This window comes from Lampris incognitus, chromosome 12 (assembly GCF_029633865.1).
Source record: "Lampris incognitus isolate fLamInc1 chromosome 12, fLamInc1.hap2, whole genome shotgun sequence".
Lineage (NCBI taxonomy): Eukaryota > Metazoa > Chordata > Actinopteri > Lampriformes > Lampridae > Lampris > Lampris incognitus.
The window spans coordinates 11,602,073-11,627,991 of record NC_079222.1 but is presented as its reverse complement, the minus strand read 5'-3'; the positions used below and the strand labels follow the sequence as shown (position 1 = coordinate 11,627,991).

At 45.7% G+C, this 25,919-nt stretch overlaps 1 protein-coding gene across 2 annotated transcripts in view; it reads left to right on the top strand.

The window, feature by feature from the left end:
• Positions 1-25,010, top strand: part of LOC130122028 (gelsolin-like) — a 25,644-nt gene extending 634 nt beyond the window's left edge. Inside the window, exons 2-16 of one of the 2 annotated variants that reach the window (XM_056291045.1) lie at positions 6,709-6,905; positions 8,159-8,313; positions 8,697-8,858; positions 9,212-9,361; positions 9,490-9,579; positions 10,432-10,564; positions 12,218-12,522; positions 14,213-14,346; positions 15,138-15,228; positions 19,265-19,435; positions 19,558-19,732; positions 21,163-21,284; positions 21,412-21,489; positions 21,590-21,650; positions 22,341-25,010. In XM_056291045.1, the coding sequence (XP_056147020.1) occupies positions 6,710-6,905; positions 8,159-8,313; positions 8,697-8,858; positions 9,212-9,361; positions 9,490-9,579; positions 10,432-10,564; positions 12,218-12,522; positions 14,213-14,346; positions 15,138-15,228; positions 19,265-19,435; positions 19,558-19,732; positions 21,163-21,284; positions 21,412-21,489; positions 21,590-21,650; positions 22,341-22,510 (2,193 nt within the window). In that variant the 5' untranslated portion in view covers position 6,709 and the 3' untranslated portion in view covers positions 22,511-25,010. Of the gene's footprint in view, positions 1-6,645; positions 6,906-8,158; positions 8,314-8,696; positions 8,859-9,211; positions 9,362-9,489; positions 9,580-10,431; positions 10,565-12,217; positions 12,523-14,212; positions 14,347-15,137; positions 15,229-19,264; positions 19,436-19,557; positions 19,733-21,162; positions 21,285-21,411; positions 21,490-21,589; positions 21,651-22,340 lie in introns of both variants that reach the window. The other variant, XM_056291046.1, reaches the window with a different exon arrangement.
• The last annotated feature ends 909 nt before the right edge of the window (positions 25,011-25,919 follow it).

The following is a 25,919-nucleotide window of genomic DNA, read 5'->3' as shown; positions in this document are numbered from 1 at the left end:
GAAAAGCTGCGATACCTGCTTGGCAGTGCTCAACACCTGGACACCGTCCAAATATTGAAGGACATTTGCAATCTCCATGGAAACGCACAGCCAAACCAAACCAAACCAAGTTTGCGCATCAATACACCGAGCAGGTCGCTATGTCAACATCCTGTATGTGGTTGTCATCATCTTGTGTGTGGGTGGGTTGGGAGTTGGGGGTGGGGGTGGGGAGTGGGGGTTTAAAAAGGAGAGGAGAAAGGAGACATATAGAATAATGACATAGAGACAGACTTTTTGGTGGCCAGTCAGAAAGTACACAGTCTGATCCACACTTAGCTGTGAGAGGGGGCCCAAGATGACAGGACACCTAATGGACTCACACCTCACTCCACTTCCAGTGTCAACTGGGGCCTTGGACAAGCACCACTTTGTCTCTGTGTCAGGGGGACATTATCGTACACAAGTGTGTGCTTTGGGTGGATGCATGTGCCGGAAAAGACGGCAGTATGTGCGTTCGTTTCTCCACCTTCTGTTCTCTGATTTAATGTGTCATAAAATAAATGAGAGAAAGAACAGAAACCATACAACAAATGTTTGACTTAGGACCCATAGATAGTTCCTTGTGCCGGGTGCAGAAGTAAAATGTCCATCCATATAATGAGATCATTGTTTGCTATGTCATAAACCGCAGCCTGATTATGCGTCTCTTCCTCTCTGTGTTGCGCGTTGCATTGTGTAAACACATGAAGGGGGAACCGGTGGGAAGGAGGCGGCCACTAAAGTGAGCAGAGTGCTTGCTATCCAGTGGGCCCCAGCAAAGGCTGGAGGGCAGCTGATCCAATCTCAGCAGATGACAGAGGCATGCATGGGGAAAATGAGTCATCCAGTATCCCCTTTCTAAAAGAGGAATCCCTCTTTTACACGGCTGTGGGAGAATTGGGAGGGGGATACTGAAATACGGCGAAAAGCACCAAGTTTCTCCCCGCTGCAAAACAAGCCTGTTACGCCTTGAATACCCCCCCCCCCTCAAAATAATAATTTCAGACAGGCATTCTGCAACTGCTGTCGCCCTCGCTTTAAACTGATCGAGATCTGTGTGTCATTTCTACACGTTTGCCTCAGGGGGAAGGCCCCATTGCCAAGCCAACACACCATGTTTTCTATAAACTGCTACCAGACCAGGCTAGTGTGAGCTGGCCAACGGGGGGAGGGGGGTTTAAATCACCGGGGCCGGAGAGTCTTGGAATGACTGATTCACTTCATGCCGGTGTGGGGGTGGGGGAGGGGAGGACAAAGAGCGTTAATAACGGGAGGAAGGTTTTTAACATGTCACTCCTACGGCTCTGCAGAGTTGGGTGAGAGACATCAGCCTATGAAGCGCTGACCGGGGGTCATGTGGTTTGTTCTATTTGCGCTCTCAGCTGTGGTTTGTTGAGTCAACCGAGCTACCCCTCTCACAGCCAGTCACAGCTCACGGCAGCAGCAGCAGCAGCAGGCCCCAAACAACAGGCCGGTGTTGCCCTGAAACAGCACGTTACTGAAGCTCGCAGGGCGTTGGTTACTCAGCCCAAGTCTTCAGTTCTGCAAGGCTTCGTACATTCACCTCCTAGACGGCAGAAAACTAGGTGATGTGGGTACTTGCAGTCAATTTGTTATTTTGGCAATGTTTTGATTCACAAGAGTCATATAATCTCTGGTCAATATATATATATGTACAGTGAATATAAAAGTAAAATGGCAGGTTTTTGTGGTGTAAAAAATGAAACAAAGATAAATCATTTCCAAATTTTTCCACTTTTTTTGTTGTTGTTGAAATTGTAACCTATGAAAATAAACTGAAAAGCAAACTGACACCTTTAAAGGAAAGAAAAACAAAACTTAGAATAATCTGTTTTTTTTAAAATCTTTTTTGGGGTTTTTTCCCCTTTTTTCTCCCCCAATTGCACTTGGCCAATTACCCCACTCTTCCGAGCCGTCCCGGTCGCTGCTCCACCCCCTTTGCCGATCCAGGGAGGGCTGCAGACTACCACATGCCTCCTCCCATACATGTGGAGTCGCCAGCCTCTTCTTTTCACCTGACAGTGAGGAGTTTCACCAGGCGGACGTGGTGCGTGGGAGGATCACGATATTCCCCCCAGTTCCCCCTCCCCCTGAACAGGCGCCTCGACCGACCAGAGGAGGCACTAGTGCAGTGACCAGGACACACCCACATCCGGCTACCCTGTAGGGACGCCCGACCAAACCGGGGTACAATAACCTGGTTGCATAAGTGTGCACACCCTAAACTGATACTTTGATGAAGCCCCTTCAGATTTTATTACAGCACTCAGTCTTTTTGGGTGAGGGTCTGTCAGCTTTGCACATCTTGACTTATCAATATTTTCCCACTATTCCTTTCAAAAACATCGTCGATCAGTCCGATTACGAGAGCATCTCCTGTGCACAGCCCTCTTCAGGTCACCCCACAGATTCTCAGTTGGATTCAGGTCTGGGCTCTGGCTGGGTCATTCCACAATGCTGATCTTCTCCTGGTGAAGCCACTCCTTTGTTGATTTGGATGTATGCTTTGGGTCGTTGTCATGCTGAAAGGTGAAATGCCTCTTCATCTTCAGCTTTTGTAGCAAACCACTGAAGGTTTTGTGCCAAAATCGACTGGTAGCTATTTGGAGCTATTCATGATCCCCTCCACCTTGACTAAAGCCCCAGTTCCAGCTGAAGAAAAGCAGCCCTAAAGCACGATGCTGCCCCCGCCATGCTTCACCATGGGGTATGAGGTTCCTTTGGTGATGTGCTGTGTTGTTTTGCACTAAACAAATCTTTTGTACTTATGGCCAGAAAGTCCAGCCTTGGTCTCATCAGACCATAACACATTTTCCCATGTGGTTTCAGGAGACTGGATGTACCTTTGTGCAAAAAGTCGCTGGGCTTGGATGTTTTTCCCTGTGTGAAAAGGCTTCCATCTTGCCACCCTACCCTATAACCCAGACATATGAAGAATACAGGGGATTGTTTTCACATGTAGGGAGCAATCAGTACTTGCCAAAAGTTCCTGCAGCTCCTTTGACGTTGCCGTAGGGATCTGGGCAGCCTCCCTGACCAGTTTTCTCCTTGACTTCTCATCAATTTTTGAGGGACATCCTGTTCCCGGTAATGTCACTGTTGTGCCATATTTTCTCCACTTGTTGATGGTTGTGTTCACTGTGTCCCATGGAACATCTTTGTACCCCTCTCCTGGGTTTCTTTTTTTCTTTTGAGATACTTTATTGATCCCTGTGGGGAAATTACACTCTGCATTTCACCCATCCTAGCTATGTAGCTAGGAGCAGTGGGCAGCCGCTGTGCAGCACCCGGGGACCAACTCCAGTTTGTCTTGCCATGCCTCGGTCAGGGGCACAGACAGCAGTATTAACCCTAACGTGCATGTCTTTTTTGATGGTGGGGGAAGCTGGAGCACCCGGAGAAAACCCATCGCAGACACGGGGGGAACATGCAAACTCTACACAGAGGACGACCTGGAATGACCCCCAAGGTTGGACAACCCCGGGGTTCGAACCCAGGACATTCTTGCTATGAGGTGACAGCGCTAATCACTGCGCCACTGATCGTTACCTTTCAACAATGAGACCCTGTTCATGCTTTGTAAACTCTTCGTGGACAATGGCTGTTGCAGTTGGATGCAACCAAGAAGATGTCAGGAAAATCCTCCAGGAACAGCTGAACTCTATTTGATGTTAATCACAGTCACTTAAATTGATGGCAGATTTATACTAACTGCTATTTAACATGAGTTTGTATGTAATTACTTAATTCTCGGCACGGCCACATCCCCAGTTATAACAGGGTGTGCACACTTATGCAACCACAGTCATAGGTTTTGTATTTTACTTTATTTTTCTCAAATGTTTGATTGTTTGTCGCTTTTATAGGTTGCAATTCCACATTAAGGGTGGAAAAGGTTCTGACATGATTTATCTTGATGTCATTCTTTTACATCACAAAAACCTGCCATTTTAAATAAATGGCTTCTCGCGTACAGATCATGTAGGCCTGAGGAGCGTGTGGCCCTGTAATGTCTGCACAACTTATAAAATACCAATTTCAAGATTTTACCGATTCACCTAAGTTTTTCTCATCACTCTGTCATGTTTGTGGTGCATGTTAAAAATGGCATCAATATTACTGATTGAGATATGTGCTAATATAAAGCTAGTAGCAGCGTTATCCATTTCTAGTCATCATCAGAATCACATTCGCTTCCGCTGCCCACTTCAACAGTTGTTCTGGGTCCTTTTCTGACGTCACTGGCTCGGAGACAAATTTGCAGCTGGGATCAATAGTCAAGTCAATTTTGTTTGTGTAGCCCAACATCATTGAGACAGAAATCGACCCGCCATGCAGTACAGGTTGTGAAGCACTCAACTTAAAGGCAAAAAGATGAGTTTTAAGTTTGGATTCAAAGGACTCAACAGACTCTGATTGTCAATACGTGGTCATGGTCCAAGGACCGCGTGACTCCACATATGACGGGGGATAGTATTATACATGGTGTGAATAATGCAGGATGCGTACTATTGCACTGGTACATATCACAGCAGAGTTTCCTTGGAAGACATATAATAACTGCATTCAAAGGACTGACGTATAATAAGTCTAGCACAATAACTATGTTCTGCACTTGGTGGCAAAGTGCCCCATTCAGCATCCGTTTACTTCTCTCTCTGTATAACCTGTAAAATCTCTCAGGCCAGAGTCCTAGAACAATGGACGCACGGACATGCTGGCAGAATAGTTCAAGTTTCAGACACTGAAACTATACACGGGCCAATTAGCAGGACCAAGGAGCGAACTTTGTTTAATTACAACATTCCATAGTACGGAAATGTTGTGGAAAGATTCGGCATTACATAACAGAGACCAGAGATGGGGGGATAAAAAAAGAGCCTCAGATTTCAAGGCCTTGCGGTGTGCTTCTGGAACCACTTCCCCCCCCTCCAAGGTTAGCACAAGATTCTTGCAATTCCTGCTCAGACGCTGGCAAACTGAGCAGAAGGGGCCAGGAAGCAGACGTTCTTCACCAAAGAAGAAGAAGAAAAAAAGCAACCTAGAACTAGTCTTTTCTTTATCTTTGGTTTATAACATATTCATACCAATAATACTTTCACGTATACTTTTTGAACAGTTGAATAGCTGACTCGTAGCTGTTAGGGAAGACTTGTTTGACTGTGTTATAACTTGAGATGATGTAAATTGCTGTAATATATGTGTGAGTAGATTAAAGTTTTTTTTCAAATTAGGGGGCGTCTGGGTAGGGTTGCGGTCTGTTCCGTTGCCTACCAACATGGCTTGGTCGGCTTGGTCGGGCATCCCTACAGACACAATTGGCCGTGTCTGCGGGTGGGAAGCCGGATGTGGGTATGTGTCCTGGTCGCTGCACTAGCGCCTCCTCTGGTCGGTCGGGGCGCCTGTTAGGGGGGGAGGGGGAACTGGGGGTGGGGGATAGCATGATCCTCCCACGCGCTACATCCCCCCTGGGGAAACTCCTCACCGTCAGGTGAAAAGAAGCAGCTGGTGACTCCACATGTATCAGAGGGGGCATGTGGTAGTCTGCAGCCCTCCCCAGATCGGCAGAGGGGGTGGAGCAGAGACTGGGACGACCCGGAAAAGTTGGGTAATTGGGGGGATACAATTGGGGAGGGGGAGGGGGGGCGTTTTTTTTTAATTAATGCAACAGAGCAGCAGCACCAGAATTCAGACGTGACGTTTACTCTTTCCAAAGAGTTTGTTTACTGCCCTCCTGGAAAATGTATAGTGTGGGCAATTAGTTGATGGGTATCTCTGCGGGTATCTCCGTTTACTGTAAAACTTTGTCTGCTTGTCTCCCCCCCCCCCCCCCGCAATTTTTCAGTTTTTCATTTTTTGTTTTCCTAGAAGCTTAGGAAATGTGAAAAAAAAGAAAGGTACAACCTCGGTTGCCTGCATGTTGTGGACAGTTTTTGGAGCAGAAAATTGGCTCCCTGAGTTGGGAATGTAAAACTTGTCGGAGCAAACTGTTGCAGCAGCTGCTTTTCTCGTCTTTCGTTGTCCTGCAGCTCTACCAAAAAAACAAACTAACAGATGGCCGTCAGAGGGATTTTAACCAGACGCTCAGCTAACGTCTTAAATATCTCAAACAGCCACACATGCCACGGTGACTTGAAGTGGGTGACAATTCAATGCAGCACCGGCACCTTCTCCAAAGTCTTGATAACAGCTCCCCGTCCTTTAAGCTAACAGATATGAGAGTGGTAGTACACACACACACACACACACACACGCACACTCTATATGTATATATATATAGATTATACAGGGAATGAGCTATATGTTCCTGTGCTCCTCTCTGTATACGTCTTCTCATGGGTCACCGTTGCTCATGCCCCCATGCCTGGGCTGAATCACAGCTCACGGCACTTCCTCTTCCTGCCCACCGAAGGAAACACCCCATGTGCAGGGGCACCGGTGAGTCACTGGTATTAATAGCCCACTATAACTATAAACATTATCTCCGTATCCATGGCAACGTGGCCTGGCTCAGGGAGTGGCCAAAGATTTTTTTCAAGACCAAGCGTCTTACGCGTGGGGTTTTCTCTCGCACTCACGGGGCGACTCTCCTCACCTCTGCAGCAGCAGCAGCAGCAGCTGACCGACCTCCTATTCTGCCTGTAACCTCCTTCTCCTCTCCGGCAGGATGGCAGCGCACCACCCAGAGTTTGAGCGGGCTGGTAAGCAGACGGGCCTTCAGGTGTGGAGGGTTGAGAAGTTCGAGCTGGTGCCCGTTCCGGAGAACCTCTACGGGGGATTTTACACCGGCGACGCCTACCTCATCCTCAACACCATCAAGCAGCGCTCCGGAAACCTGCAGTACGACCTCCACTTCTGGCTGGGTGAGAGCGGCACAGGGAAATCACTCCCTATCTATCTTATTTGCATGAAAGGAGCATTTCCTTATGGGCAGCGGTGTCAGATGGTGTCAGGTGATTTGAGGAGAGGGCCTTGATATCAGGCGCTAAAAGCCACGTTTAACACATCAAAGCCAAGTGTCCAGGTGATCGCCTTTGTTCTTTATCCAGCACGGAATAATGTTTAATCTCTTAAACATCAAACAGTGTGTATGCTGTAATCATGTTGTGGCCCAAATCAATGCTCGCTTTCTATATAGTTTAGCAAAGGTAATGTAGTATCTGATGAACACTCGCTATCAGCCTAGATTCAACACTGGAACTATATTGACAGTAAGAATCTGGTCCCTGGTGTTTTTCTTTCAATTATATACAATTATACAAATGAAGGAATGCAAATGAGGCAAGCAGAGTGGAGTAAGCTGGTCAGGGTTTTCTTTATGCTGTATTGATCCTAATGGCTTTTAGTAAACTTGATTGATTAGGAGAACAGCATAGCATTTAACAGTACGCCGGATCTATATGAGTATATAACTATCTTTGTCACTTATACATTAGAGTAAGTGCCTTAAAAGGGAATGTTGCATAACTTTAAGCGTTTACTGGGTTTTGCAATCGATTTTGAGACATATTGTCTTCCTTTATTGAGTCCTCGGCTCTTATGCAAGGACCTAGCTCACGCTCAACATGCTATTTGCATGGTAACCAAATGACTACTGAAAAACAGGATGGCTTAGTTTCTGTTAATGCAAAATTTATATGAATTTGGGGCAGCTGGGTAGTGTAGCGGTCTATTCCGTGGCCTACCAACATGGGGATCGCCGTTTTGAATCCCCGTGTTACTTTTGGTCGGGCGTCCCTACAGACACAATCGGCCGTGTCTGCAGGTGGGAAGCCGGATGTGAATACGTGTCCTGGTCGCTGCACTAGCGCCTCCTCTGGTTGGTTGGGGCACCTGTTCGAGGGGGAAGGGGAACTGGGGGGGAATAGCGTGATCCTCCCATGCGCTACATCCCCCTGGTGAAACTCCTCACTGTCAGGTGAAAAGAAGCGGCTGCTGACTCCACATGTATCAGAGGAGGCATGTGGTAGTCTGCAGCCCTCCCCGGATCGGCAGAGGGGGTGGAGCAGCGACCGGGATGGCTCAGAAGCGTGGGGTAATTGACTGGATACATTTGGGGAAAAAAAGGGGTAGAAAAAAAATTATATGGATTTTGTGTTTGTTTCCTTTCTTTCAGGTGACCACTGCACCCAGGATGAGAGCGGCTCGGCGGCCATCTTTACGGTCCAGATGGATGACTTCCTGGGGGGGAAACCAATCCAGTCCCGTGAGGTCCAGGGATATGAGTCCAAAACCTTTCTGGGCTATTTCAAGACTGGAATCAAATACATGGTAAGATCTGAACTGATTTCATGTCCACACACTAGAAATCCCCTGCAAAGTATAAACAATACTGCACATCTCTAAACATTTATTTGTTTAATGTGTATATACATGAGGGGTGCATCCTTTTTTGTATCTGCCATTATGTGGTAGTGTACTTCATTTACAAGAACAATGTACAAATATATATATATATACTATAGTGTTTTTCAAGTTTTGTAAAAATGTTAGCTCCTACTGATACTAACTAGGTAGGTATTTTGCGTTACATATTTCCCATTGAAAATAATGTGATTGTGTCAGTTTTATGCTGTCCTTCATTTCTGTACAGACATGTGACGAACTTTAAAGACGGCAAATATTTACTTACGGACAACACTCTTTTATTCCAGAAAGGGGGCGTAGCGTCTGGCTTCAAGCATGTAGTCACCAATGAAGCCATTATGCAAAGGGTGCTGCAGGTCAAAGGTCGTCGCGTTGTCAGGGCAACAGAGGTGCCTGTCAGCTGGGACAGCTTCAATCAGGGAGACTGTTTCATTCTGGATCTGGGAAGTGTGAGTAGGCCTGAAGCCATTTGTGTCAATCACATCAACATTTCTTATACATTATAATATGCAGGAACCTGTTGAGCAAAGACAAATTTTATCATATTTTGTAATTGCTAGACAGCATTGAATTTCCCATCTAATGATTTAATTATACTACATTGCATGCCATACATTTTTGTTCCCTTATTCTGCCTATGGCCATGTTGACTTAGAGGTTTATAACAGCTCCGTATCAGATATCCATGAGGACGCTGTGTGTTTTTAAGTTTGGATATTTATTATTGTGGCATTATAGAATGTTTATCTCCTCCCTTATCTATTCATCCACCCTTCAATTAACTCATATTGTTGTTCTATAGGAGATTTACCAGTGGTGTGGCTCCCAAAGCAACCGCTTTGAGAAGCTGAAAGCTACCCAGGTCGCCAAAGGTATACGTGACAACGAGCGCAGCGGGCGAGCCCGTGTTTACGTGTGCGATGAAGGGGTGGAGAGAGAGAAAATGCTGGAGGTGAGATCAGCAAATTATAGGTGCATTATCTGAATTACTGTCTTTTTTGTTCGTTATCATTTCAACCCCCTAATCCCCATGTTTATCCTGAAATTGCACATCGGATCCTCTCCCTCTTTTATTCTCAGGTCTTGGGCCCTAAACCGGATCTGCCTGAAGGGGCCTCTGATGATATTAAAGCGGACGCCTCGAACCGAAAGAGGGCCAAACTCTACAAAGTGAGACAACAGGAATAAGCCCACAGACATACATGTGGTCATTGAGCATGACAGTGGCTATCGTTTGTCCCATATTGGACATTTACTTGAGGGTATACCATGGCCGTTCACAAACAGTCAGCCCTTGCAGTTTTCAGTGTTTGTTCCACAATCCTGCTCCATGGCCATTGCAGGGTAAATGTTGATTCTATGCTGATATTGAGGAAGTCAGGAAACTCACACTGGTCTTACATGTTTGCAGTCTCAACCTCTTACGATTGACAGAAAAGGGTAGCAACATGGCAGTTATTGCTCTCATTGGTCCCAGGTGAACTGCATTTCGCTGTAACACTATATTTGATGAAGGAACTTCATAGGAGGGGCGTCCGGGTAGGGTAGCGGTCGATTCCGTTGCCTACCAACATGGGGATCTCTGGTTCAAATCCCCGTGTTAGCTCCAGCTGGGTCGGGCGTCCCTACGGACACAATTGGCCGTGTCTGTGGGTTGGAATCCGGATGTGGGTATGTGTCTTGTTCGCTGCACTAGCGCCTCCTCTGGTCGGTCGGGGCGCCTGTTCAGGGGGGAGGGGGAACTGGGGGGAATAGCGTGATCCTCCCACAAGCTATGTCCCCCTGGCGAAACACCTCACTGTCAGGTGAAAAGAAGCGGTTGGCGACTCCACATGTATCGGAGGAGGCATGTGGTAGTCTGCAGGCCTTCCCGGATCAGCAGAGGGGGTGGAGCAGCAGCCCGGTTGGCTCGGAAGAGTGGGGTAATTGGCCGGGTACAGTTGGGGAGAAAAATGGGGGGGGACTTCATAGGGTCAGTGGTGACCCAAATCCACACCTCTCACTCATGTTCCCCTTTGACAGGTGTCCAATTCCAGTGGCGAGATGGCCATTGCCCTGGTGGCAGCAGAAAACCCGTTCTCCCAGAGTGCCTTGGAGTCCAGCGACTGCTTCATTTTGGATCATGGTTCAAATGGCAAGATCTTTGTCTGGAAAGGTCAGTCAAGTTCAAACCTTTTTTGAATTGGATAGTGGACTGTTTCATTTTCGCCATCTTAGCAGTTAGCAGTTAGCACGAGCAGTTAGCGGGCCTTTAAAGCTAAGAAGCTGCTCCTTCTGCTGAAACATGTCTATAAAAAAGTAAACATGAGCAACTCGAGATTTCCCCCAAAAATGCAATAGGTTTGAAAACCTGAATGGGTATCAGACCAAATTAAAATGATCCCACTCACCACTGCCACATAAAGTTTATTAAAGTTTTTTCCCCTAAATATATGAAAAGTTAAGGCTGTGACCTGAATGTTGCTGGTTCACATTCCTCGACTAGATGAGGAAATCAAGTTGTGGAAAAATATTGAGTGATGTTCTCACCTCCCTCCAAGACCACCATTAATGTGCCCTTGAGCAAAGCGCGTCACCCCAAAAATATTCCAGTGGAGCTTTCCAGTGGCCACCAGGGGAAGACTGTGGTAACAGTGGGAAGCTGCTCAGTTGTTTTTTTGTGAATATGGAGAAAGCAAAGCAGTCCAGAAAAAGAGTGTGCATACTGTGGAAATAAAAAAAGAATAGTTCCTGGGTAAATGAAGGGTACAAAAAAAAACAAAAAAAAAAACGAAAGGATGGACTGAATTAAATGGACCAGATTATTTTGCCCACTGCTGCCACAACAATTTATAAAATAATCACCGGCATCGGGGCATCCGGGTAGCATAGCGGTCTATTCCGCTGCCTACCAACACAGGGACGCCAGTTCGAATCCCCGTGTTACCTCCAGCTTGGTTGGGCGTCCCCACAGACACAATTGGCCATGTCTGTGGGTGGGAAGCCAGATGTGGGTATGTGTCTTGGTTGCTGCACTAGCGCCTCCTCTGGTCGGCCAGGGTGCCTGGTCAGGGGGGAGGGGGAACTGGGGGGAATAATGATCCTCCCACACGCTATGTCCCCCTGGTAAAACTCCTCACTGTCAGGTGAAAAGAGGCGGCTGGCGACTCCACATGTATCGGAGGAGGCATGTGGTAGTCTGCAGCCCTCTCTGGCTCGGCAGAGGGGGCGGAGCAGCGACCGGGATGGCTCGGAAGAGTGGGGTAATTGGCCGGATACAACTGGGGATAAAAAGGGGGAAAATCCAAAAAAAAATAAACAATAAAAATAAACTCACTGGCATAGTGGAGAGGGTTAGCGAGGCTGCTCCGCATATCAAGCAATGCCAAAATATCAGAAATACAGTCTAGACAAGGATGACGTTGTATGACCACTTGTATTGTTGACATAGATAGCCATCCCAGGATGCCCCAAAAATGTTGTTAATTTCAGTGAGAGCCACACATTTATTTGGGTTGTGTCCATCAGTGTAGGTGTTGACAGTTTTACAGCACAAATACTGGGAATACCGTCCACATTTTCCACAGGGAATCCTTTTGTCCCCTGCATAAAAAACAAAGGTTTTTCATGGTACAAAAGTGGACACTACTTGTTGTAGTTGTCTGTCCAAACTGCATGCCATGTTTTGGTACTTCAGCCTCTGGAAAAATTGGATGTTGTTTTCCTTAAAACGGCACAAGGCACCCCCATAGCAGGCTTGCAATGAGATGGGGGGGTGGTGTTGTGGAGTATAGTTTCTAAGCACATCAAACTTTTTCCATCCTTATAGGCAAAGAGGCCAACATTGACGAACGTAAGGCAGCCATGAAGGCAGCGGATGAGTTTATCAAGAAGATGGGCTACCCCAAACACACACAAGTCCAGATCCTGCCAGAGATGGGAGAGACGCCACTTTTCAAGCAGTTCTTCAAAAACTGGCGGGACAAGGACCAGACAGAGGGCCTGGGCGTGGCCTACATCTCCAACAGCATCGCCAAGATTGAAAAAGTGGCCTTCGATGCAGCGACCCTCCACGACTCCCCTGCCATGGCAGCCCAACATGGCATGGTGGATGACGGACTTGGAGAGAAACAGGTGAGGAGGGCAGACGATGCCAGTAATATTGAATGTAATCTGTACAGTGTGCAGGGAAAAGAGCCTGACTGACAAGAAATGGTAAAACGTATAGGTAAGGAATAATCCAAGACAAGGTGTGGAGTGGATTATCCTGCCTATACCTTGGTCACTTACCAAAGAATTAGAATTAAAGAAAAAATCACTTACTTATTGTTGAACATTTTGGACTTCAAGTGGCTGTAAACGATATTGGGCCAAGTTAGCAAGAACCCGTTTTATTGTGAAAAACTTTCTGCAAAATAATCCACCCCGTCTACCTAAGAGCCTCATGGACCCGCAAACTGATTGACAACAACACGGGTCCAATGGAGACGCCGGCTTGCGAAAAACTCTCCTTATTGGCTGATAAGGAGCGAGTACAGAGAACTAGGGCGGCCATGGAGATCTGATTCATTTCTCAGTGCATCTACTTGCAAGCTGTCAGGATGTAGAAAGAGTTTGACCTCCTATTACAGAAAGTGTTTTGAACGAAAATCGCTTGATAGCCACTTTAAAAGGTTAGGGAGCAAAAGTTAGTGGTTAAGCTAAAGCTTTTAATGTTTAGTGGGCTTGCTGCTATGAGAGTCTGTTGCTATGGTTACATATTGACTTTGTGGCCAGCGTATGAAGTTTGAACGGTATATGAAGAATGTGATGAGGAGGATGCCAAGCAGTGTCCAGATGCCACCGGAACGGCCCAGGACCCGAGCCATGTGACCAGTGGCGCCCCCAAGGGGTGGCCAGGGATGGCTACGGCCACTCTGATACTACCCTTGCCCCCCCCCCCTCACTGGCCCCCCCAGCTACGAGTCGCATATGCAGAATATGCTTCTGATTTGGCATAATATGCTTCTATCTGATATTTTACATTAGGTGCTGGTCATGGTGCCACCCCAAGATTTTCAGTGGCCCCATTTGGCCACCCCTATGAAACATTTCTGGGGGCGCCGCTGCATGTTACCCCCATCACCATGTAGATATTAGACATCGGAGTGAGAAAAGGCTATAACACTGAAACAGGATAACAAAGTTATATGGATTTATAAGCTATATATAAAGAATGTGATGAGGAGGATGCCAAGCAGTGTCCGGGTGGCAACCACCATCACCATGGAGACCTGGGAGGAGAACAGACTACACAGACCACACATGCACATGGGGGAGACTCACATCACACCATTCACATGCACAGGAAAAGAGACAGAAGATGTCGTTCACACCCTCCAGCCAATCAGAGACCAGTGTTCTCCACGACCTTGGAATAAACTCCAATAATTTTATTCAGACCTCATATTTGGCAGAACAGAATTTCCACTCAGGCTTTCATTAAGATTCATTCTCTGAGATAATTTTTTTTTCACAACATTAATGAAGAAAAGTATTTACCCACCAGTTCCTTTGTCATATGGTGTGATTTTAAATGACTGCCACTTTTACTCCCAGTCTTTAATCATCAAGCAACAGATAAAGTGATGTTAAAATAGAAGAACATGGTTAACCCAGAATCTGTCTGCTACTATTTTGCATTAAGGGACTTTTTGTTTGGTGCAATGCATTTATTCACCTGTTTTTCCCCAGGTTTGTTCAGAAATGGTGTCTGTCTGTCTGTCTGTCTGTCTGTCTGTCTGTCTGTCTGTCTGACTCTGTTTCTTTCCCTCTGCTTGGACAGATCTGGCGTATTGAGGGAGCGGACAAGGTGCCAGTTGATCCATCCACATATGGACAGTTCTATGGAGGGGACAGCTATATTATCCTGTACAATTATCACCATGGAGGACGCCAGGGACACATTATCTACATGTGGTGAGAAAATAAGGAATTCACATTGGGCAAGGAGTCACCACAAAGTAAACCAATCACCAGGCCTGTATGCCCTTTCTTAATGCAGTACAACTGTGGTCATTATATCTACTAAAGCCACCTATATGAAGGGGAGATGCACATGAAAGGAAAGACAAAGGTTTAAAAAAAAGACGATAAGGGGTGTCCAGGTGGCGTGGTCGTCTATTCCACTGCCTACTAACACGGGGATCGCCGGTTCGAATCCCCGTGTTACCTCTGGCTTGGCGGCCACGGCCGTGTCTGTGGGTGGGAAGCTGAATGTGGGTATGTGTTCAGGTCGCTGCACTAGTGCCTCCACTGGTCGGTTGGGGCGCCTGTTCGAGGGGAGAGGGGGAACGGGGAAGGAAAAGCATGATCCTCCCATGTGTTACGTCCCCCTGGTGAAACTGCTCACTGTCAGGTGAAAAGAAGCGGCTGGCGACTCCACATGTATCGGAAGAGGCATGTGGTAGTCTGCAGCCCTCCCCGGATCAGCAGAGGGGGTGGAGCAGCGACCGGGACGGCTCGGAAGTGTCGGGTAATTGGCCGAATACAGTTGGGGAAAAAAAGGGGGTACAAAAATCCCCTCCCCAAAAAAAAGGTCAAAGATTTTCACGCCTTGACACAACAGAAACATGGATGATGCACAAGGCCATGAAACTTATATTTATGAACTTTTTTGTAATATTCTGTTCATTCGCAGTATCAGACAACACAAAGGAAATATCACAAAGTATTTTATGAAGTATCCTGAATCTGAATGTTTCCACCAGGCAGGGAATGGACTCAAGCCAGGATGAAATCGGGGCTTCAGCCATCCTTACTGCCCAGTTGGATGAGGAGCTTGGTGGCGGGCCTGTGCAGGTAATACAAAGGGCTTTGAAATGTACATGCTCCTTGTTCACTTTTTTTTTTTTAATCCATCTTGTATTTATCTTGAGTCTCCTCTTGCTTCCTTTTCCCAATAACTACCTCTTTTTGACCTGTGTGTCTTCATTCTTTCTTCTCTCCAACCTCATCTTCGTCCCATTTCCTCTGTCTTCAATCGTTTCCAATCGTTGTCTCCTCAGGTTGTTGGTGCTCCTATAACCACTCAGGTATCATCCCTCCTCTCTCCCTGTTCTCTCTCTCTGGCTCACATGATCCAATACAGGGCCAATGGCACAATGTTTCAAACATCAAGGGGAGTCCGGGTGGCGTAGCGGTCTATTCCGTTGCCTACCAACACGGGGATCGGCGGTTCAAATCCCTGTGTTACCTCCGGCTTGGTTGGGCGTCCCTACAGACACAATTGGCCGGGTCTGTGGGTGAGAAGCCGGATGTGGGTATGTGTCCTGGTCACCGCACTAGCGCCTCCTCTGGTCGGTCGGGACACCTGTTGCGGGGGGGGGAGGCAAACTGGGAGGAATAGCATGATCCTCCCACGCGCTACGTCCCCCTGGTGAAATGCCTCACTGTCAGGTGAAAAGAAGCGGCTGGCGACTCCACATGTATGGGAGGAGGCATGTGGTAGTCTGCAGCCCTCCCCGGATCGGCAGAGGGGGTGGAGCAGTGACCCGGTCCGGGTCACTGCTCCAATAGGGTAACTGGCCAGATACTATCGGGGCGGAAAAAAAAAGAAAAGCCAAATAAATAAAATAAACATCGAAGATTTTTCTTTTTAAGAGGTATTATATTGATATGTAAACTCCCCCCCTCCCACACTTTCTTCATGAAAACAAAAATTTCAGTTTTGATGGGGGCATGTTACTCTTGCTTTTAGCGCACTTCTGCCGAGTTTCTGGATGACACTTTCGCCCTGATGTGAGAAATGAGCTGGTTGCAATTAATTGAAGTAATCAAGGCTAGCCACAAACAGGACATGCAAGCCGGGATGTTTATGGGTTGTTCCCCTCTCCTTCCCTGATCCTGTGAGTTCAGCCCACAGATAAAATACCTTCCTGTCTGAAAACACTGTCCTGACTTGAAATGGGGACCGCCTTATGAGCAAGCTTGAAATACTCGATAGCCGAATTCACGCACATTAGATGTGCATTAGATCGATTGAATGTTGACAAGTTGTTGTTCTGACTGTGAGACAGGACCGATCAGCTGATTATATATATGGTGTACTAGTTTGGACCTCGTGCTGGCCCTGTATTATCTCAATTTCATGTGAGGCCTTGTGACTATTTCTGCTTTCTAAAATGCCCTTCCCTCCCCATGTAAACATTCGTTGTTTGTGCTGAACTTGTTCACATTGTGTTTGGTGACGTGGCATGCCTGTGTAATGACCAATAAGCGGAGAACCGCTATCATCATGTTTTATAGTCAATAAATGGTTTTCACATAACTCGTGGGGACAACGATAAGCTGCATGATAATGCATGGAAATAGGACATAACTTTAGCATCTAAAATAAAGCTTTAATTAGTGTGCACAATTTGAAGCTAATGTCATGGTTAGCAGCCATTAATGTAATAATACAGACTCTTAATATAGACTCCGGCACGGGGTGGGTAGGGTGGCACGGTGGTTAGCATGGTCACCTCACAGCAAGAAGGTTCTGGGTTCGAGCCCCATGGTAGTCCAACCTTGGGGGTTGGACAGTTAAGCCTTCATTAAGACTTATGAAGGTCCCACATTTTTATGACTTTTGAGACTTTTGAGACAGCTAGTTGTAGGAATGTCACATTCATCATCTGCACCAGTCGGTAGCCTGTGGGGTATTAGTGATGGGCAAAGCAGTTCTTTTCAGTGTACTGACTCAATAGAATCAGTTAATTGAAAAGATTCGTTCAAAAGATTCATTCATGGAATCGTTCAGAGCTTGACCGGGGTTCTGACTGCGTAGCCCCACTCACTGAACTGAACTGAACGGAAACACGGCCGACTGTTCAGTTCAGCTCGCTAACTAGTGAACTGAGAACGGTCGTTTCGTGAGCTGAGACTAGTTGGATAAAGACACCATTTTTAAACTGAAAGCTGCTATATCCAAGTCCTACCCTATTATGTATTGCCGCTCCCGCTCTTCATTCACTCTCTAGATCGCTCAACCAACGCTGCTCTCTCAGTCGCTGCCTGATGTAGGTCAACCATGCGCATGCGCGACTCACATCTTAAGGCTGAGTCAGATCGGGCAGCGGCAGTGTCAAAACCAAAGTGAGAGTCTAGAAAGTAAACGAGAAGTCGACCCTATTGTGGAGAATTCGGGGCAGCGGGGAACTGCCGCAGCCGGGACGCGAACCCGGGCTCCCCGCACCACGGGCGACTGTGGTAACCAGTCGACTAAAGGGTCCGACTCGTTAGCCAAGGCCTAGCGAGTCTACACACCCGTGGCTGTTACACTATTTCGCCAGCCAGCAAGTCGTCACTGCTGTTCTCAGCACAGGAAAACTGGAGAAACTCTGGATGAACAAAAAATAATTCACCTTATTCACCTCGCCGCCATAGTGTCCAGTGTTAGGACTCCAGGGCAATAAAAGTGCAGTTTCAAGAGTAGGATTGATCCACACTCACAGCTGGAAACCATCTCGGCAGCTACATGAACATCTCCCGTGGCTGAGCTGTTTTCTTACCGCTGTTTTAAGACTGAAAGTCAGTCAGCAGAGCAGCCGCTCGCCCTCCCTCGCTTCACATCCCGAAAACCGCGACGGGTAAAAGCATTTCAAGTCTTTTAATGTGGGCTTCGAAATGACGGTTGCTGATCTCTGTCATATCATATCACACTTGGTCGCCTTGGTGTGAGGGTCGGCCTATAGGAGGCTGCACATCCACAGACTGATAAGCGTTTTTACTGGGTAGATTTTTGTTTCTTAGCTTGATCGCTGCACATTAACAACCTTTCCCCTCATATTTCTGGTTCAGTCGAGCTGGGCCCTGTGCAGAAGTCTTACGATGGCAGGAAAACCACTGGGTTTTCTGTGCGCATGCGCGTGAATCTCCCGTCTCCCGGTAGGTGGGTGTCTGTCGCCATGTCCGTGCGCCGGAGGAGGGGAGATGTGTGCGACTGGCAAGAGATCCGCACTCTCCTGGGTGCACTCCTACAGTCTGACAAAGCGAAGGGAAGGAAGAATAACTTGTTTAGGATGATTACCTCTTCCTGTAACTGTGTAATGACAGGAAACCCTGCTGTTAGATGGCTGGACAGACGCATGGCATGATGGGAATTAACTATGAACAAATTGAATGCACAAAGACGGTCCGCAGAAAATTATGTAACTACTAATAAGACACGGTAGTCCCTAGCAAACGGGTCTGACCCTTTAGCCGAGCGGTTAGTGACGTCGCCTTGTGACGCAGTGCACTCCGTATCGAATCCCGCACCGAGCAAGAAAATAACCGGTTACAATTATAAGAATTTATAATATGTAAACTGATCGACTGAGTATCCGTTAATTTCCCACATTGATGCGTGTCATGTTTTGCTCTGTCGGCTGACACGGCAGAAGATCTTATCAGGAAAACGACCATGAGAAAAACTGCAAGCTGAGACAACCATGATGTTGTTGTTGTTGTTGTTTTTTTTTGGGCGGGGTATGTTGTCTTGCAGGCCCGTCAGACTTAGATGACGTCATTACCGGGCGTCCTCAATTTAAATCTATAAATCTGTCTTCATGAACTCTGACACTGAACACCTGGCATAGCTCAATACTGCCCTCTTGTGTGTGACTTGCTGCAGATGTTTTGGGAATAGCTGCGCATGCTCACCAAGACACAGCTGGATGAAAAAACAGTATCATGTCCACTTTAACTTTTCTTTCTGAGTTTCATATAACAACTCACCAGAACTCACCAGAACTCATCAGAACTCACGAATTCACAGCAGAGTGCTGGAGCATGAGTAGCCCTGATCTACTGTGAGGACCAACCAACTGGTGCATTTTATTTTGTTGTCTGTGTTTGTTTGTTTGTTTGTTAGGTGAGAGTGGTCCAGGGTAAGGAGCCAGCCCATCTGATGAGCCTGTTTGGAGGGAAACCTATGGTGGTGTACAAGGGAGGTACGTCCAGAGAGGGCGGTCAGACTGCCCCTGCCGATGTTCGTCTGTTCCAGGTGCGCTCCAACTCCACCGGGCATACGCGAGCTGTGGAGGTAAGTCCACACAGCCACATTACGAGTCCCAACATAAAACTGGATGACAATAATAATTACCATGTGTTGTAGAAAACCAGTCAAATGCCGCATGTTAATCTGAGATCTCCGCATTTATCCAGCTTGACCCAGTGGCGTCCAACCTTAATTCCAATGATGCCTTCATCCTGGTGACCCCGGGGGGCTCGTTCATGTGGGTTGGTGTAGGAGCCAGCGACGCAGAAAAACAAGGAGCGCAGCAGCTGTGTGACATCCTGGGAGTGTCTGCGTCCGAGCTGCCCGAAGGAGGAGAGAGCGGTGAGAGAGAGCATGAAATTATTTTATCGTTCTCGTTCGTATTTACTGACTAGTGGGTGGCACATGGCCCAGTGGTTAGCGCTGTCGCCTCACAGCGAGGAGGTCCTGGGTTCGAACCACGGGGGGGGGGGGGGTCATCCCAGGTCGTCTTCCGTGTGGCGTTTGCATGTTCTCCCCGTGGGGTTTTCTCCGTGTGCTCCGGTTTCCCCCACCATCAAAAAAGACATGCATGTTAGGGTTTATACTCCTGTCTGTGCCCCTGAGCAAGGCAATGGGAAATGAACTGGAGTGGGCATGAAGGCAGCAGCCCACTGCTGCTAGCTACACAGATCACAGCTAGGATGGGTTAATTTGCAGTAACTGAATTTCCCCAAGGGGATTAATAAAGGAAACTTAACAACTTAATAGCAAAACTGATCTAAACAAAAAGAGCTGATTTACTTTTTACATAGTGGGCTGGCGTCCAGACTGGGTGGATGTAGTGTTATATTCCGGTCATCTACAAACCATTAGTGAAGATGGAGGATGGAGGAAATGACCATTTGAATCATCTGTATATTTAACCAACAGTGGATGATATGGAAAATGTAACCGCAATAATCATAGGGGATGTTGCACAATATCGATATCATTACTTCTGCTCACATTAAACAGAAATACCATGTTCAACAAGCCAACTGAAGTTCATCACACTGAACTGTTTGATAATTAAAGTATATCAACAGACCAAAACTAGTTATCAAATTATACTCCCCTCAAACATTTCATTTTGTGTGAAATTGTAGGCGATTGATTCTCATTATCTTTAATTTAGACAATAATTTGTATCATGATATAACAATGTCTGAATTTCATCCCAATACAATACTTGATATTATTGAATTGCATCATATTTATATAACATGTATGTGACTGGCTCGTTCTCATCAGGCCTTAAGTTTCTTCCCAGATGTGGAAGGTCATCACATGACTTTCAAAGGTTGCTTAATTTCTTCATTGGATATTTATAATGAAACTTGAGCAATATAATATGACATAATATGTAAATAGATAGATAGATAGATAGATAGATAGATAGATAGATAGATAGATAGATAGATAGATAGATAGATAGATAAAACAACCATTCTTAATTAATTACTTAATTGTAGTTAATTTGTGGGAAGGAGGAAATCACAGGAACGACTGCAACCACTAGGGGCACTAGTCATCACTTTAGCTCCACTGCATCAGCAGAGCGTCGCTGCTTTGGTAATACATTATTATAATAGCATTTATTGTACATACAGTTTGTTCACTTACCCATTCAAAAATAATTGAGCTTGATTAGTGCCATGGCAAATATTTGATTAAATGTGATATTTCTTGGTATAAGTATATATATCCAGCCATGACTGAAGCTGTGTTGTATGTCTGCTGTGGGCTGGCAGATGATTTCTGGGAGGCTCTGGGAGGAAAGACTGCGTACCGCACTTCCACTAGACTCAAGGACAAGATGGATGCTCATCCCCCCAGGCTGTTCGCTTGCTCCAACAAGACCGGAAACTTCATTGTAAGTCCCCTATTGTTTCAGAAAGGGGCATTGGTGGCTTACATTGGGAACTGAGATTTGAAACTTAACGCTTGTGTCGTCCAAACCACTTTTGGGACCCTATTTCTTATCCATTCCCTTTACCTAGATTGAAGAGGTACCCGGGGAGATCACCCAAGATGATCTTGCCGCTGATGACGTCATGATCCTGGACACCTGGGAGCAGGTAAACGAGTAGAGCTATGACTCCATGAGGGTGTGTATTTAGTGGAGCTGTTAGGGAAAATAAGGTTCAACTAACTTTCCATCCTGTATCTCGTCCTCAGGTGTTTGTCTGGATTGGCAATGAGGCTCAAGAGGAGGAGAAGACTGAGGCAATGCCCTCAGGTAAGAAAACATGGCAAAAAAATATCCCATTGTCAAGCGAGGCATGTCCTTGTGAGGAAAACTGCATACAGTGGAGCCTCACTGTGAAGTGCATATGAAGTCCATAACAGAAGTCATTTGCACCAATATTACAGAGGAATCCTAAAAATATTAACCCATCAACATTTAATGTTTAAGGTTACTAAGTTTTCATCGTCTATATTTAAAGGGGTATTCCACCAAAATTGGCATGTAATTGTTCTCATGTGGAAATATTTCTCAGCTCACAGGAATTTTATTTTTTCCATTATTGTTGTTTCATCAGTTTTAGTATTTACACTCGCCAGATCAAGGAAATTAATCACCATATCTGACATTAAATTTTGCATTGACTATGCAGGCCTACTGTCACACATGATGCATGCAGAAGTGCTAGTAGACAACCTTTTGCATTTCTCCATCATGCAGTTCACTTACTATGCCTGTTCAGATTATGTCAGAAATTTGGAAATCTAGAGTTGTTTTTCTAGTGTGGTATTATTGTTGATTTTTAATCCGCCATATTTATGTATATTACAATTTTGAAGAGGCAAACTGCAAAGAATCGTACTGTAAAACTGTGACACAGTGCACTTTTATAGAAAAAGCCGACCAACTTGTAAACATTTCATTGTACTTAGCGATAATAATCCAACCTGTCTTCTTCCCCAGCGACACGCTATATTGAGACAGACCCAGCCAACCGAGATCCCAGGACACCCATCGTAAGGATCAAGCAAGGCTTCGAGCCACCTACGTTCACAGGCTGGTTCCTGGGCTGGGACCAAGACTACTGGTCCAGTGACCCTCTGGAGCGGGCCATGGCTGAACTGGCACTTTGAGCTCTATCCCCTCTTACCCCTGACCTTTAACTCTGCTGCCCCACCTCACGCACTGAGCTCCAGCTGTTAAGACTTTAAATAGGCAGTCACCAATACAATACCAACCTCCTGCCTTCACAATCACAGGACTAATATTTTTAATTTTTTTTGTTTTTACTTTTGGTAAATGTGTTAAAACCTTGTTTTTTTAAGGGCTGAATAGTGAATAATCATGTAAAATTAAAGGTGCAGTACAGGTAGTCCCCGGGTTACGAACGTCCAACTTCTGACCTCCGGAAAGCCTATTGTTTTTAAAAATCGAGTCACACGCAATGGTTCGTACTTAACGAACGGACGGACTACTTTGCGCGACGCTCAAAACACTCCGCGTTTTAGGTGGTTTGTCGGCCCGAGGGAGAACAAGGCCACGGCGTCGCCGCCAGCTTAAGTCGGACAGCGCCGGGAACGCTGTTGTTGTTGTTGTGTGCGCTGTTTTCACTTACTCCAAAACGCAAATCTGATGCAAGGGATGGTGATGCACCGCAGGAAAGGAAATCGATCACGATTGAAACGAAAGTGGAAGTAATAAAGCGTCCAGAGAGGTGAAACGCTCTTACCGTTTTTTCTTTCTTCCGCTTACCCGGTGAGGCGGGGAGGCGAGCCCCGAGCCGGCTCTCGTTTCTGGCGTCAAACAGCCGGCCTCCGCCGCTCGCGACCCGCTCCCGGGACAGTGGCAGGTGGGGAGTTTGAAATGTAAGAAATGTTTCTTTATCAAGTTTTTTTTTTTACACACATTCTCTCTCTCAATTATAAATACTGTACTGTAGTTAGATTTATTATTACTGCATTATTTTTATGATGTTTTAGGACAACTATATACTGTAACGTGCATGAATAAGTAGACACGTTGGTCCTTGACTAACGGGTCGAACCATTTAGTCGACTGGTTAATGTTGTGGCTTGCGGAGCGGGAGACACGGGTTCCCGTCCCGGCTGTGGCGGTTCCCGGGCTGCCCCCCGAATTCGCTACACTACTTTAACACTAAGACAAACATTTGACAAATCGATGCTAGATGTGAACTGTACGTAACTGTTCCGACTTACATACAAATTCGACTTAAGAACAGACTCAAAAGCGCAGCTCGTTCGTAACCCGGGGACTTCCTGTATTTTAATTCGCTCTGTCACACATATAAGAGTATTGTTGTTGTTTTTTCCCCCATTTTAACGCTGATATCCGTGGTTCCCCTGATCTGTCCTTCCCTTTGGCAGTGAGAACTACAAACATGGTGTAGCAGTCTTTTTTTGTGTGTGTGTGCCGTCAGCTCAACAGGGAACAGTTCCCACCCATGTAGAAACAGCATCCCTGGACCAAAACCAACACAAGCAGTCTAATGTTTCACAAACTCCATCAAACCATATGGGAACACTGATATGCTGTAATATCCATGCTTGAGTTGGTAAATGACCTATGCAACAGAGACATCACTAAATAGTCACCACATTTCAATCCTTTTTTCCCGTTTGAGTAGGAACATGTTTGCCGCTGCACCGGTGTTCGTCCCACCCGTTGAAAAATGTCAGTTAGCATTACGTAACCTGACTCTGTGGTTCAGATGGCTATAATACCTATTTGATAACGGAGAAAAACCACGGATTTCAGCTTTAAGTTTAAGTGGCCAATAGAAAGTAGAGCTTTACGGGATCCACAGGCCTCCCACAAGGTTTTGCACTAACTAGTCTGCCACTATGACCTTTAACGAAGCTCATTTTAGAAATATCTATTTTGTTAGATTTGTGTCTTGACAGGGAAACCATCTAACTTGGTAAGACATCAAGTATATGAACCATCTTAGTGTGCCGTTATTATGGACTAGTCACTGCCTAAAACAAATGTCCCACAAAAAGCAATAATACCGATGCCTTAATCTTTCTTTGTTGATACCCGTAGTATCTGGAGTACTTTGCCGTGGTTTAAGGAGGGCTGTGCAGTTATTTGCACATTCTGTGAGTCAACGGCCTTTTTAAAAATGGCTTTTACTTGACGCGTTTGTAAAATTACAACTTCTCTGCTTCTCGGCTAGTGTCCTGTGCGCCTATCTAGGATGCTTGAGCAATGCTGGAGTGGCCTACTTAGCATTAGCCTACTTTTATGAGGTATCCAAAGCTTTCCTGCAAGAACCCCAACCAGTCATTATTCCTTCTGACATTTACTGTGGTTCCCCGAAGCATTACTGTTGTCTCAATAAAATCCCAGTATGAAAACATGTGTACTGTGTGCTTGTCTCCTTGCACTTACAACCACTTCTGCCTGACCTACTACCTGTAACATAACCACAGGAAGACAAGGCTTTGTTCAACAGTTAACACAGCTTTATTTCATATTCTCAAAAAATGTATGTAGATTATGATAAATTCACAACACATTCCAGAAAAAGAATGCACATTACTTCTGAAAACTAAACGAAATGTTTACAAAAACGTAAAAAAATAAATAAAAATACCATTAAAAAAAAAAAAATCCAATATTTTTCTCCCCTGCAACCAAACAGCTGCAGTTTAATTAAGATTAGTTCTTCGTTAATTTGTCTGGTTCAAAATATGTCCCACCGCACAAGTGATTTCATTCAATCTGGGTCCTGTGGAAAAAAATTGAAAATCTTGTTGCGCAGTTGTAGCAAAATAAAACAAAGCCTCCAATATATCGTTGAGATATCAACAGTAACACCGAGTAACATAAGTACACAATACTAATTGTAACTATATATGGCTCCCCTATACTTGTTCAGAACCTATAATTAAATTTCCATCCAAAAAAAGAGAAAAATAAAGCTTCTTCCATGTAACATAACCAAGCATGGCAGGTACGAGCTTACCTCATATGACAACATTTTGAGATATTTGGTTTGCTTTTACACCCAGAACATCATTTGTCATGAAGTACTGGCGTTTGAAAAAAAAGTAGAAAAGCACTTGAAGTCCATTTGGAAATGCATAGAAACTGTATGTAAAGGTAATTGATGGCAACACCTTAAGGCTTTTAGCAGAGAACACTGTAATTACTGCTGCTTTTACATAAAAACAAATCTGCTCCCAAATCCTGCTCCCTCACTACAGGCAGTGGAGGCATACACCTCATAAAACATAACTGGAATCTCACCATACAGAACATGCACGTGGTGTATATATGTATGTGTATATACATATATACTTAGTGTACAGTGTAAACTCCTACAATATCAATCAGCTTAATACTGACTGGGGACAGCTGACTTGTTATTCTCAAATCTGCACCAAGTTCAAGATGGCACCAGTCGTGGAAACGAGAGTATTGGCACAAGAGAAAAGTGGTTTGTGTGAGTGTGAGAGTGTGATAAATTATACATGCAGGTGTATAAAAGAATGTGTAAGGCCACATGTCCAGCGGGTA